This window comes from Dendrobates tinctorius, unplaced genomic scaffold, assembly GCF_039654945.1.
Source record: "Dendrobates tinctorius isolate UK_male_01 unplaced genomic scaffold, ASM3965494v1 ptg000129l, whole genome shotgun sequence".
NCBI classification, from domain to species: domain Eukaryota; kingdom Metazoa; phylum Chordata; class Amphibia; order Anura; family Dendrobatidae; genus Dendrobates; species Dendrobates tinctorius.
Window position 1 is genome coordinate 46,248,754 of NW_027361797.1, and position 14,517 is coordinate 46,263,270.

Sequence of the window (14,517 nt, forward strand, 5' to 3'; positions counted from 1 at the left end):
TTGGTCTCCACTTTTTTTTTTTTTCTTTAGATTGGTTGCTACTTTTTCTTTTACTGAGGTTGGTCGCTACTTTTTTTTGGGTTGGTCTCCGCTTTTTTTTTTTTCTTTTTTAGGTTGATTGCTACTTCTTTTTTTTTTCCATGGAACTATTTGCTTTTTAATATGTGATCGATTGAGGGGGTGCGACACCCGGTTTCCCCGCCGATCAGCTGTTACTGTGCCAACAGTGGCCTGTAGTTCTCGGATGCTGCCAGTACGGCAGAAGTTCCACCAAAACTAGTGGCCACAGCTGGGTACTACTGATGCACCCGCCATTTATTTGAAATGAGGGTGGCTCTGCAGTACGCGGCCGCGACTGTTGTAGAACTAACGGCGCTGCTGTGTGCCAGCAGCATTCAAGAACTTCAGGCTACTATTAGTGCCGGGTGTCGCACTACTGGTCAGATATTGATGGGTTATCCTAAGGATACACCATTAATAAAAGGAAAGAAAATAAATAAAAGTATTGGCCAACCTCTTTAGGGAATAGGACTGGTGCATGATATCTGACAGCCGTACGCAGATCCAGACATCCACCCGTCAACAGGTCAGGTGCTGTTCATGCATTGCTGAACTTAACAACCCTTCAAAGGGGAATCCCACCTGAATATTATATGAATGACCCTGGCTCTCTATATACTTTCTGATCCCTTTTGCTGTTGCACGGAGATGTCTAGATCTGCTTATTAGTGATGAGCGAACGTGCTGGGATAATGTGTTATCTGAGCATGCTCGGGTGCTAACCAAGTGACTTCGGCGTGCTTGAAAAATATGTTCAATTACTCGCGGCTGCATGTCTCGCGGGTGTTCGACATTCCCAATACATGCAGGGATTGTCAAACAAATCGGAATCCCCGCATGTGTAGCGGCTGTCGGATGAACGCAAAACATGCAGCCGCAGGGACTCGAACAAGTCGTTTCCGCATTCATTCCCCCGCTAACCAAGTGTGCTCCTTGTCTCTTTCCTAGATGCTCTAAAGAACTGAATCAGTGGGAGTCCTTGACAGACTACGGCCAATCCAAGGGCCACATCAATCCGTACCTTGTCCTTGAATGTTCCTGGCGAGTGTCGAATTGGACGGCCATGAAAGATGCGCTCGTGCAGGTCTGAATCCTCTCCTTTCACTCCTGATTTTGATAACTCGTCCCCCTCATTCTTCCAATCTTTGCACACAGTCGGCATTGCAGCTCCTTTCACCCAGGCAATATACCGCTCTTTGGGGGGGAATCTGATTTAGAAGGCAGCTGCGGTTTCCGGCAAGTAAGGAATATTGTAAAGGAATGGTTTTGTCTTTTTTTTCACAAAGCCATGTTTTAGAGAAGAGTCATTAATAGTGATGAGCGAACGTTCTTGGAGACTGTGTTATCCCAGCATACAAAGTGACTTCGGCATGCTCGAATTATATGCTCGAGTCCCCGTGGCTGCATGTCTCGTGGCTGTTTGACAGCTGCAACACATGTAGGGATTGTCTGTTTGTTTTTTAAATTTACTTAAAGGGGTTATCTAGGGCTTGATATATTGATGACCTATGAATATCGGATCTGTTGGGGTCAGACACCAGGCATCCCCACCAGTCTCCTGTTTAGAGCTCACACTGCAGCCAGATTTACAGTGTACTGAGCTGGAACAAAACAATATAGGACACAATGGACTGGCCAGTCTCGGGTATCGCGGCTCGGCTGTCAATCAGTGTTCAATAGGAGCTGAGCTGTAGTCTGTCCATCCATCTTCAGTGTAAACAGCTGATCGGTTGGAGGGAGATATTCCCAAGAGCCGGATCCTCACCAGTCTGATATTGATGACCCATAGCTTCGCGGAGCTTAGGGCTCAGAATTTGTGTCCCCTGTGATCAATAAGTTATCCCATATACTATCAGTAAACGATAATGTACATACGTGGAACAACCACTTTAAGGATAACTTTGATGTGGAGAAACCCACTAGAGCAAGTGCCTGCAACCCTCTGGACACCAACTGTTGTAAAACTAGAACTCCTGGCATGCCATGACAGCCACGGGCTGCTGGGAACCTATAAGGGCACTGTGAAAGGTGTAGTTCCACAACAGGTAGAGTGGCGAAGTCTGCAGACCCTTGTACTAGGGAATAATGCATTTCTCGTGTTCTCTGGTGAGATCAGATTCACACTTGCAACATTAACAGCCACAAATCAAGTGATTTGTTTCTGACATTTTCCACTCGTTCATTATAAGAAAATACCTTCCTATTGAATGCCATGTCTAATTATAAAGAATAGGAGGGCCATAAATTATAGAAAGCCGTTTCTAATGAATTCTGAGTTGCGTACGGGCAACCTGTCATTTACGTAACCTTCATCCCGTCCTTCATGAAATGCGCGCTCAGTAGGATACACAGTTCCATACAATGGTTCGTCCTGATAAATGAATACTTCACGAAGACTAGGAGTGATGGAGAGCAGCCGGTGGTAGGCGGCGTGACAGCTGTCTTAAACAAATGACATGGTCTGCAAGGTCCCGGGCTTGAAAGAGCAGAGCCACGGTTATCTATTATAGCGGTGGCCAAGGGGTCGTATTTTCTATTAATTGACCAAATTGCCTCGTATGAAAGCGCAATGAGGAGGTCACGACACCACCAAGTGGTTTCATATATTACCAGTCAGATGTATCAGGGTTCAGACTTTATGTTGGCGATGAAGCCGGGTGAGATATCACTAAATCATATTCAGATATCTGGATTTTGCTGAATTGATTGAGGGGAGCCGTCATGCGTTTAGTGCCCCCCCAGCTGTAGACCTGATGGGGTCCTAGCCTTGAGTTTATGCCTGGGACTAAGCCCCAGTGTACACATTGACACTGATGGGCATCTGTACATGGCAGAGCTGCTGTCCAGTTTTGCTTCCATAAGTGGGTGTAGCATGTGGTGGGTAGGTGATATCCATGGGAAATGTCCGATTGTTTAGAGCAGTGGTTACCAATCTCCAGTCCTCGCAGACCCCAACAGGTCTTGTTTTCAGGATTTCCTTACTTTAATCACCTGTGAAATACTAAGGAAATCCTGAAAACAAGACCTGTTGGGGTCTGCGAGGACTGGAGTTTGGGAACCACTGCTTTAGTGCCTCAATGCCTGAGCCCCCGCTGATCATGGAGAGTGCTCCTTTTCTTCTCCCTGCAGTCGGGATGGGAGAAACATAGCGCTGCTTCATTTAGCATATGGAACGAATGAAGGCAGTCTCATCCCATGAATGGAGCAGCAGTAGTCAGGTGCAAGATCAATCCCTACCGTAGTGAGAGCGAACAAGAAATCAGGACTGAAAGATTTTCCCTACACTGATCTGTCGCAACACCCTGCATGTCATGACATTGGAAGATGGGTCCAAAAGTCCAGCTCACAAGTGCCGGCTGAAGTTCAAACTGCCCTGATCTGGTGACCAAAATGGATCCCAGGGCAAGGTAGCATGAATTTAGGACCTCCCTTTCCTCTTCCTTATTGCCTCGTGTGTAGCTGTAAAACAACTAGCTGCAGCAGAACAGAAATAACCAAGCCCTGCCTCAGCTTGGCTCCACCCCTCCAACCCAGTTGCAAATGGACATGGCAGGAGATTACCATATTTACTCTGTCGCCTCATTGGGGGACACAGAACCATTGGTGTTATGCTGCTGTCCACTAGGAAGCGACACTATGCATAATCTGAAAAAGATTAACTAAGTCTCCTCCTCTGCAGTGTACACCCCTGGACGACGTTGGCCTTCTCCAGTTTTTGCTTAGTGTCGCATAGGAGGCACACCTACAATTTTTTATTCTTTTTTTTTTTTTTTGTTTCCCGTTTTTTTCCCGACGGGATTACAGATGAAGAAAAGTGGGTCTCTTGTGAGACTCCCGGCATGGCTCCTTCCTCGGTCCCCCTATTACGGGGTCCCCAGTTGAAGTCGAGATGGCTATTCCCCATGTTGCTCCTTCCCCAGTCCTGCGGGTGCTGGTTCGAAGTCGAGACCCCCCCTCCTTCCCCCCTCCTTTTGGTTTCCAGGTTGAGGTTGAGGCGAGGCTAATAATAATAATAATAATCTTTATTTTTATATAGCGCTAACATATTCTGCAGCGCTTTACAGTTTGCACACATTATCATCACTGTCCCCGATGGGGCTCACAATCTAAATTCCCTATATTAGTATGTCTTTAGAATGTGGGAGCAAACCGGAGTACCCGGAGGAAACCCACGCAAACACGGGGAGAACATACAAACTCCTTGCAGATGTTGTCCTTGGTGGGATTTGAACCCAGGATCCCAGCGCTGCAAGGCTGCAGCGCTAACCACTGAGCCACCGTGCCGCCCTAATGCTCCCTGATGGTGACAGCAGCACCCTCCCTAATCCCCCTCTGGGGGCATTAGGTTGAGACACCTCAGATAGGGTCTGTACAGGCAGCACTCTGCAGCTCCCAGCAGCATAGGCCAGCACACTGCGGCTGCATCCAGGGACCCCAGCCCAGCTGCGGGCTCCTGTCGGGGCCGGGGGGAGTGCAGGCAGACATGGCACAATAGAGACACAGGGCTCCCTGTGCCCCTGTCTCTGCGGCAGCACCAGCTCTATCGTGCCTCAGAGGGACCCCTCACAGGGCCCCCCTTCCGCTTATAGCCCCATCGCTATCCTGCCTTTAAATCTGGGGGAGTCCGGTTCAGATCCGACCCCCTCCCGGACTTTCGCGCCAGCCTGGAGCCTTTCTGGGCATCAGGCATCTAATTTAGGCCGCGGCTTCGGCCTGGCTGAAGCCGCTGCCTCCTCTCCGCCCCCCGGCCCGCCCCCCCGGATGACAAATATGACACTCTACAGTGTCATAGAGGGGGCGGATCGAGATAGAAAGGGCACGTTTTTTCACAGTTCTGCCGCGCTTTTTCAGCTCTCTGCCCCCTTCTTCCGATTCCTCTTCTTCTTGGCGGCCATTTCTGCTGCAGGACATCCACAAGACCAAGCCAGCCAGTCTCCGGGGGGCAGAGGACTGTGGATCTTCGGCGCTGGTCCTAGGGGCACACTGGTGGGGTAAGATCACAGCTGGGTTTTTTTACTCGGCTGTGAATCCATATTCCCTATAAGGCTCCCCTATAGGTTCCTCTGCATAGCCAGCCCTTCTGCACTCTGTGCACTATGCCGGGCTCAAGGTCCAAGAGAACCAAGCAGGACTACTTTAATGCATTCTGCACAGCCTGCAAAACCACTCTCCCCAGTGGCAGTACGTACCCGCACTGCTGGGACTGTATCACTGGGTCAGAACCCCAGGAAGCCCCTACCAATGCTTCGGTGTCTGCTACCACGCCGGAATGGGCTACTTAGATGTTGCAATCTATGACGCAGTCTATAGATAACCTAACCTCCACATTGCTTCAGGCTCTGCAGGGTCATGCCTCGGCTATGAACATTACCCAGCAAAGGGAGAGCTCGACTCAGGGACATGACGTCCCGGCCACATCCAGACGTAAGCGGACCCACAGGTCGCGTTCCTCTGCGTCATCCCATAGCACACGGTCATCCCCCTCTAGGGAGAGACACCGTAGTTCCAGGTCGCCTAGACCGTCCCCTACCAGAGACAGACAACGCAGATCTCCACAGCGATCCCTGACCATAGAAAACATCCGCCCCAGTTCACCCACCAGGGGACGCCTCAGCGATACACAAGATTCGGAAGGCATCTGTGACTCCGCCTCAGACAACGAAACGGAGGGGTCCCTGATCCCAATTCCCCCTAGCAATACAGCGCTAGCTGAAGACGTAATCTCTTCCATCCATCGGGTGCTGGATATTTCTGATCTGCCCCCGGAGGCTCCAGAGCACAAGATTTCGTTTGAAGGTGTTCTAAAACCGCCTAAGGTCTTCTCTAATCACCCAGAATTTAAGGCGATCCTTAACAAGCAGTTCTCACAGCCTGAGAAGAAATTCTCCAATCGCAAATATTTGGAGGCAAGGTACCCCTTCCTGCAGAAGGACACCAAGGAATGGACAGATCCACCCGAAGTGGACCCCCCAGTCTCTAGACTAGCAGCACAGACCCTCCTCTCACTGCCGGATAGCTCAACCCTCAGGGACGCAGCAGACTGGCAGGTAGAACGCATGGCTTGTTCAATTTTTGAGGCTGCAGGGGCCTCCCTGGCTCCCGCGTTTGCTTCAGTTTGGGCTGCCAAAGCCATTCTGGCTTGGGCTAAAAAATTACAAGATGACCTCCAAGCCACCAACCCCTGAGCTGTCGGACCAAGCGGTTCAAATAGCAGTTGTAGCAGATTACATGCTTCATGCAGCTCTGGATTCAGCAAGGGGTGTAGCAGGGATAGCATCAAACGCCATTACGATTCGGCGTATCCTCTGGCTGCGGGAATGGAAAGCGGCTTTTCGGTGAAAAGTTGGACACAGTGATATCCAACGCCACCGGGGGGTAAGAGTACCTCTCTCCCTCAACTAAAACCTAAACGCACTTACAAAAAGCGTAACCAAACACGATTCCGATCCTTTCGGAATTCTTCGGGCTGGTCCGTCTCGCGTCCAGCACAAAATCATAACCGTTCCCCATGCAGGGACAACTCACGGTTGACACAAAGGCCGGACAAGACCTAGCAGCCAAAAGCAGGCCAGTCAAAGCCCAAAGGAGGTAAACCTCAGACTTTCTCCTCCTCATGACTCACGAACTCCGGAAGACACCCCACCCGTAGGCGGACGACTTTTGCTCTTTCAGCAAGTCTGGCAGCCTATTACAGAAGACAGGCGGGTCAGGGAGATAGTGTCTTCCGGATACAAGATAGAGTTCACTTCCAACCCACCGAACCGATTCTTCCTCTCTGTTCCCCCAAAACCGCCAGCCAAGGCTCGTGCCTTCCACCAAGCGGTTTCCTCCCTTCTTCAAGCAGGAGTCATAGTACCGGTTCCCGCGACTGAACGCTTCCGAGGGTTCTACTCCAATCTATTCGTAGTCCCCAAGAAAGGAGGCAGCGTACGGCCGATATTGGACGTAAAACAACTCAAGTATGTACGGGTTCGTCATTTTCGCATGGAGTCCCTTCGGTCCATCATTGCGTCCATGGAGCAGGGAAAATATCTCGCCTCCATAGACCTACAAGACGCATACCTGCATATACCGATTGCTCCCGCCCATCAGAGATTTCTCAGGTTCGCAATCAACCAGGACCATTACCAGTTCGTGGCTCTCCCGTTCGGACTTGCCACGGCTCCCAGAACGTTTACCAAGATCATAGCAGCCACCATGGACGTTCTGCACTCCAGAGGCATAGTAGTCGCTCCATACCTGGACCATCTCCTCATCAAGGCTTCCACCTTCAAGGACTGCGAGCTCAGCATCTCAATCACAATCGACACTCTGAGTCGCCTGGGCTGGTTAGTCAACCTACAAAAGTCATCGACTACCCCGAGTCAGTCTCTGTCCTTCCTGGGGATGCTATTCGACACCTCCAAGGCACTGGCTCTCCGTCTAGGAGTCCGCATCCTCCTTCGCAGCCCCCCCCCCCCCCGATCTCTCCGGTTTGCCATGAGAGTCCTCGGCAGGATGGCAGCGCCAATGGAGGCGGTACCATCTGCCCAGTTTCACCTCAGGCCTCTTCAACTAGCCATCCTCAAGGAATCCTTTCTCCCTCGACAGGGAGTTCCGGCTAACATCGGCAACCAGGAGGTCCCTGCACTGGTGGCTCAAGCCAACCTCACTCGCGAAGGGGAAATCCTTTCTCACAGGTCAATGGAAGGTCCTGACCACCGACGTGAGTCTGACGGGTTGGGGTGCGGTGCACTTACATCACAGGGCAAGTGGTCACCAGTGGAGGCGAACATGCCCATCAGCATCCGGGAAATTCGTGCCATCCTCCTGGCGTTGAGAGCCTTTCGTCACTTTACTGGCAGACTCTCATATCAGAGTACAGTCGGACAATGCCACGGCTGTGGCATATGTGAACCACCAAGGCGGGACACACAGTACCCAGGCGATGAGAGAAGTGACACACATCCTCCACTGGGCGGAAGACACGGGGTCAGTACTCTCTGCGCTCCACATTCCGGGTGTGGACAACTGGGAAGCCGACTTCCTCAGCAGACAAGGAGTGGACTCGGGAGAGTGGTCTCTCCATCCCGAAATATTTTGCCAGATCTGCCATCGCTGGGGGACCCCGCACGTGGACCTAATGGCATCCCATTTCAATGCCAAGGTCTCCAACTTCATGCCCAGAACACACGATCCGCGGTCGCTCGGAGCGGATGCCCTGGTTCAAGACTGGACCCAGTTCCAGCTTCTGTACATTTTTCCACCTCTCCCCCTGATATCCAGAGTGGTGAGGAAGATCAAACAAGGAGTTCCAACCATCCTAATCGCGCCAGACTGGCCCAGACGTACATGGTACGCCGACATCGTACCACTTACAGCAGACTCCCCCTGGCGTCTCCCCAACCGTCCCGATCTTTTGTCACAAGGCCCATTCTTCCACCAGAATTCAGGGGCTCTCAATTTGACGGCGTTGCCCTTGAGACCTGGGTTCTAACCCAGGCAGGGCTCTCACCGGACGTCATTGGAACCATTATCAGGGCACGGAAGCCAGCCTCTGCCAAGATTTATTACCGTACCTGGAGAGCAATCTTTACCTGGTGCGAATCTCGTGACCAGATCCCACTCCCTTATTCTCTTCCCAAAGTGCTTGGTTTTCTTCAATCAGGTCTGGAGGCCAGACTGTCCCTGGACTCGCTTAATAGCCAGGTGTCAGCGCTCTGTTCTTTTTCAAAGACACATTGCTAACAAGCCGCAAGTAAGGACTTTTCTTCAGGAGTTTCCCGATTGGTTCCCCCCTACAGACGGCCACTAGAAACGTGGGACCTCAACATGGTCCTGACAGCATTGCAGGGACCTCCCTTCGAACCTCTTAGGGAAGTCCCACTTCGTCTTCTATCTCAGAAGGTGGTCTTTCTGGTGGCAATCACCTCGCTACGCAGGGTGTCTGAACTGTCGGCACTCTCCTGCAGACGGCCCTTCCTGGCTTTTCACCAGGACAAGGTATTTCTCCGTACGGTTCCATTCTTCCTTCCGAAGGTTGTGTCTAACTTCCACCTCAATGAGGAAATTTCACTGCCATCCCTTTGCCCGGTTCATAGAGTGGAGAAGGCTCTGAATACGCTTGACCTCGTCAGAGCATTGCGTATATACGTGTCTAGGACTGCGCCCTTCCGGAAGTCTGATTCCCTTTTCCTTCTTCCGGAAGGCGTCCGCCAGGGTCTGCCGGCTTGCAAGGCTACCCTCGCCAGGTGGATCAAATCCACCATACAAGAGGCTTACCGCCTTAAAAATTCTCTTCCGGACGGTATTACGGCACATTCTACATGGGCGGTAGGGGCCTCCTGGGCCATTCGGCACTAGGCTTCGACAGAGTAAAGGAGATTTTTGTGTACTCACCGTAAGATCTCTTTCTATTAGCCTCTAATTGGGGGACACAGCTCCCACCCTGTTTCCCTTACGGGCAGTTGTTACGGTTGAGTTCTCATATTGTCCTTTGAGCTCGTACATAATGGCCTTCTTACAGGCATGGTTATGTTTTCTGTTATATTCCTCCTAATGCTTTTGCACAAAACTGGAGAAGGCTAACGCCGCCAGGGGTGTATACTGCAGAGGAGGAGCCATAGTTAATCTTTTTCAGATTATGCATAGTGTCGCCTCCTAGTGGACAGCAGCATAGCAATTAGAGGCTAGGAGAGATTTTACGGTGAGTACACAAAAATCTCCTTTTTTGGACTATGAGACACACTTTTTTCCAAAAAATTTTTTGGGAAAATGGTGGTGCGTCTTGTAGTCAGAATATACTTACAAGTAGTGTGGCCACAGCAGAAGTCGGGCGATTCTGCGGCAGTCTGGCGCAAGGTGATGATCACACTCCCTTCACAGGCTGGTGCGGCAGCATTTGGCGGTGCGCAATGGTGCTGGACTCCGCCAGCATTTTCTGAAAGCCTGGAGCCCCTGCACTTTTTTTGCTGTGATGGGTAGCCTCCTGGATTATGGCCACCGGAAGCAGGGCATGCGCAGATTGAGATCTCGGCAACAAGATCTCGGAAAACGAGATCTCAGTGCCGAGATCTCAATATGCGCATGCGCCGACCCGGCGGCCATAATCCCGGAGGCCATTTTGCCGGAGGCCGCCGCATCGCAGCAGCGGGGATGTGCGGGGCTCCGGGCTTTCACAAAATGTCGGCAGAGCCCTGCACCACTGAGCAACGATGAACCCTGCCGCACCAGCCTGGGATAGGCTGGAGGCCACCGCTTCACAGCAATGGACGTGCAGGAACTCCAGGCTTTAAGAAAATGTTGGCGGAGCCCCCGCACCACGAGAACCGCAGAACCTGCCGCACCAGTCTGGGATGGGAGTCATATCATCGCCGGACCACCAAACACCCCCTGTGACCACGCTCCACCAGCGCTACTGATTTCCCCGGGTAAACTGAATTCGGAATGTAAGACGGACCCCCATTTGATGTATTAATTTTTTTTTTCCTATTTTCCCTTTGAAAATTTGGGGTGCGTCTTATGGTCAGAAAAATGCGGTAACTTTTGTTCTCTGTGGAATTTTGCACGACTCTTAGAATTCTGAGCAGGGAGTATAATTCTATATTTTCAGTAATTTTATTAATTTCCAGCTTTGTTTCTTTTAGAGATCAGTGAGGACAGACCTCATTTATCAATCTACAGGATTTTCCGCATGCGCCTGAAATAAATTTTACAAAGATTGTCTTGTGTGTTCAACTGGCAGGTGGCTGAAGTGATTGGAGCTTATTGCTTCTTACTTCCTAATATGGACAAAGAAGTTGGGCAGAGCAACTGCCGCATACAGTTGCCCTACGGCCAGACAGATCGAAACTGAAATGAGTGAAGGAGCGTGTATGTGTATGGGGGTGGGAGTATGTATGAATGATATCCTGAAATATTAAAGAAGTGTGTATAATTTTGAATATACCGTATATACTCGAATATAAGCCGAGTTTTTCCAGCACTTTTTTTTGTCATTGTCCCAGAAGACGGCGGCAGAGCAGCGGGTAACAGGAGGCAGGAGCCGGCTGCTGCGGCTAAATCCTGTGCCCACTGCTACAGAGAAATGAATATTCACTGCACTGGCAGTGAATATTCATTTCTCATACTACGCACAGTGTCAGCTGCCGGCTTCCACTAGCTTCCGGGTGGTCACGTGTGCCCACTACTTAAAAGTTATGAATTTTCACCTCTCTCCGCTCCCATAGGCGTAGAGTGAATATTCATTACCTTAATGAGCGGGGGACACGTGATCGCTCGGCAGCTGGTACTGCGGACACTGGTATAAGATGCAGCGAGGGTGTTCAGGGAAGGTAAATAGAATTTATTTAAATGCTTTTCTCATGGCATCCATGCATGCAAGGATGGGGATGAGGAGCCATGCATGCAAGGATGGGAATAAGAAGCCATGCAGACAATGATTGGGGATGAGGAGCCTTGCAGACAAGGATGGCAATGAGGAGCCGTGTCGACAAGGATGGCAATGAGGAGCCGTGTCGACAAGGATGGCAATGAGGAGCCGTGCCGACAAGGATGGCAATGAGGGGCCGTGCCGACAAGGATGGCAATGAGGGGCCGTGCCGACAAGGATGGCAATGAGGAGGAGCCGTGCCGACAAGGATGGCAATGAGGAGGAGCCGTGCCGACAAGGATGGCAATGAGGAGGAGCCGTGCCGATGAGGGGGAGCCGTGCCGACAAGGATGGCAATGAGGAGAGGCCGTGCCGACAAGGATGGCAATGAGGGGGCAATGCATACCCGTCTTATACTCTAGTCAATAAGTTTTCCCAGTTTTTCGTGGCAAAATTAGGTGCCTCAGCTTATACTTGGGTCAGCTTATACATGAGTATATACGGTAATAAAGATTAAGAATACTAAGATTAAGCTGTTTTTTTCTTCCACTCTTACTGAGTAGAGCAGGAGCGAGAAAATTAGGATTTCTCTGGCTGTTTGTTTTTGAGATGACTAGAATCACTGCTGCAGGTACATGGAGCGTTTTAAGTACCGGCTATCTATTAGAGAATCGCTGTGAATTCCCGAACACATTTAAGGTGGCTCCGTAGATAGTCACTCCACCTCACTGGTGCGCTTACAGCGTGCATTTTTCATCCAGTTACGGGTAGGTACATTGTATAGTCAGTATTTAATCCCCGAGATGAAACTCTGAGAATTGATCATGTCTGACAGCAGTAGGTTGTGACGCCTGGAAAGTTAACTGGAGGTGACAGGCACCGGTGACTGCAGGCACCGCCTCGAATAGAAAGATATTTTCCGTAATGAGGCATGTGCTAATTTACTAAAGGAAAATGCTAAAGCCACGCATGGTGATTCTGCTGCCGTCAATAATGGTGGATTCCTATCGGTGTATTGCTCTATTTCCGACAAAGTTTTCATGTATTTTTTTTGCTATCCCCTATAATCACTGACTCTGCTGTTCTCGTCACAATAGGTACCGGCACAGGTATATATCATCTTACGGATTAGTCCTACTGTCAAATACTCCTTTATGGTCTTCCTTTCTGTTCTGTGTAAAGTACAAACGAGTTCTTAGTTACCTTTACTCTTGACTAATGAGTGGCGCAAAGTAATCAGCTTAAATGTAAAAGTACAGGCGAATAGAAGAAAATTTGTAATTTATATTACCAGATAATTTTGCTTCTTTTTCCACTTATAAGCCTCTTCCTGAACTGGTCGTCCACGCAAAAAAAAAAAAAAAAAAAACAGTTCAACTCCATGTTGCTCAAGAGGAGCCAGACCAGCAGCACAGTGAGTTGTCAGGTTACGTTTCCTAAGGGGAGGAGTACTGAGGAGCAGAGGGAGAAACAGAAAGATCAGCACAATCCTTCTAACAAGTCTTTTATCTCACCCCAGAGTTGGATGCACATCTACACGACTCAGTACTGGTGTATAATTTACATCATTATACCTCTGCTTCTTTCTTTGTGCTAAGGAATGGGGAACAGGAATCCAATCCTGTGTGATGTGTATGGGAGACATCATACGGCTAGTATCCTTCCAAAAGCTCAGTCGATTGCATATATGATATATATAAATTAAAGAAACAAACACGGACAGCACCGCTATTATCGTAGAAGCTCAGGTGGCGTGCGGCTTTCAGGAAGCTGACAGCTGGGATCCTCGGGTGCCCGACTTTGAAACAAATAATCCTTGGAATCCACATAGAAGAGATGGTCGCACTCAACGAGTTAAACAATAATTCACAGGTTTATTGACAAATGCAACACGTCAGGCCGGGGGAGTGACAAGGAGTGCAGAAAAAAACTGACAACGGCCGTTTCACACTGTTTGAGCGCTTCAACGGGTCCATATATGAGACCGAGCCTGTAGAGGAGAAAACGGAGGATATAAGCCATATAATGGCCAAAAATAATAGTATTTCTCATATAGACAGACACAACGGCTAATTTTGAAAAGTTATTTTAAAGAGCAATTCTCCTTTACCTTACCTTGTATCATTTGCCATGCGTCGGCTATGTTAATTGTTTCTTAAAGAGAATGTGTTAAATTTGTATTGTAAGAAATCTGACCTTGAAGAGGTTTGTCCAGACTTTAGATCTGGGTTTCCCCAACTCCAGTCCTCAAGGCCCAAAAACAGGTCATGTTTTCAGGATTCACCTGTACAATGCAAGGGAAATCCTGAAAACATGACCTGATGGTGGGCCTTGAGGACTGGAGTTGGGGAACCCTCCTTTAGATGGTTGACCAGAATTCTGACTCCTGACAGCATGCAGTGCGCACACTCTCAGGATGGTCCATTGTTGCCGATGCGAGAGAGCGATCACGCAACCACAGATGTGATTTGCATTCTTGCCGTCACATTCCAACCAGACGTGCTCTTCCTCTTTCTCGATAGAAGAGCATTAATGGAGGGTGAGCACGTCTAGTTGGACTGTGTTTAGAAGTATGCAAGTCGCATACATGTGGTCACATTACCGCCCACACATCAACGACGCGGACAAATCCTGACGGTGAGCGCACAGCACACTGTCAGGATGCAGAAGTCTGCAGTTATATAGTGACTGCAGACTAGCATCCCAAGCCTGGATAACCCCTTTAAGGACCTGAAGGGATTAGAAGCTATTAACGACGTCTTGTAGGCTCCCCCGACTTGCTTCTTTAATTTAAAACTTAGAAAAATAGTGCTGGAGCATTTACAACGGATTTGGGATATGTCTTAATTTTTCAGACTTTTCCAAGCTGTGACGTTTGGAACCTTTTATATCCTTCGTGTGCAGTAGGGCCATTTTCTCTCCTGTTTAGACCATTTGCTACAAGACTTCCGCGCTCTTCAGGTCACTTTCCTGACTCCTGAAAGCTAAATTTTGGGTACTTGCGATCTGCCATGTTCTTGCTTTGTTCTCCATTGACCTTTTATTGGCAACATGCAGTAGTAAATGCAGTTTCTGCCGTTTTTGTTGCGTTTTTTTTAATATTTTCC

At 49.5% G+C, this 14,517-nt stretch overlaps 1 protein-coding gene across 5 annotated transcripts in view; it reads left to right on the forward strand.

The window, feature by feature from the left end:
* TRRAP (transformation/transcription domain associated protein) overlaps positions 1–14,517 on the forward strand; it is a 196,316-nt gene that overhangs the window by 129,049 nt on the left and 52,750 nt on the right. For all 5 annotated transcript variants that reach the window (XM_073543094.1, XM_073543093.1, XM_073543090.1 and 2 more), the window contains one exon: positions 1,009–1,144. In XM_073543094.1, the coding sequence (XP_073399195.1) occupies positions 1,009–1,144 (136 nt within the window). The remainder of the gene's footprint in view (positions 1–1,008; positions 1,145–14,517) is intronic.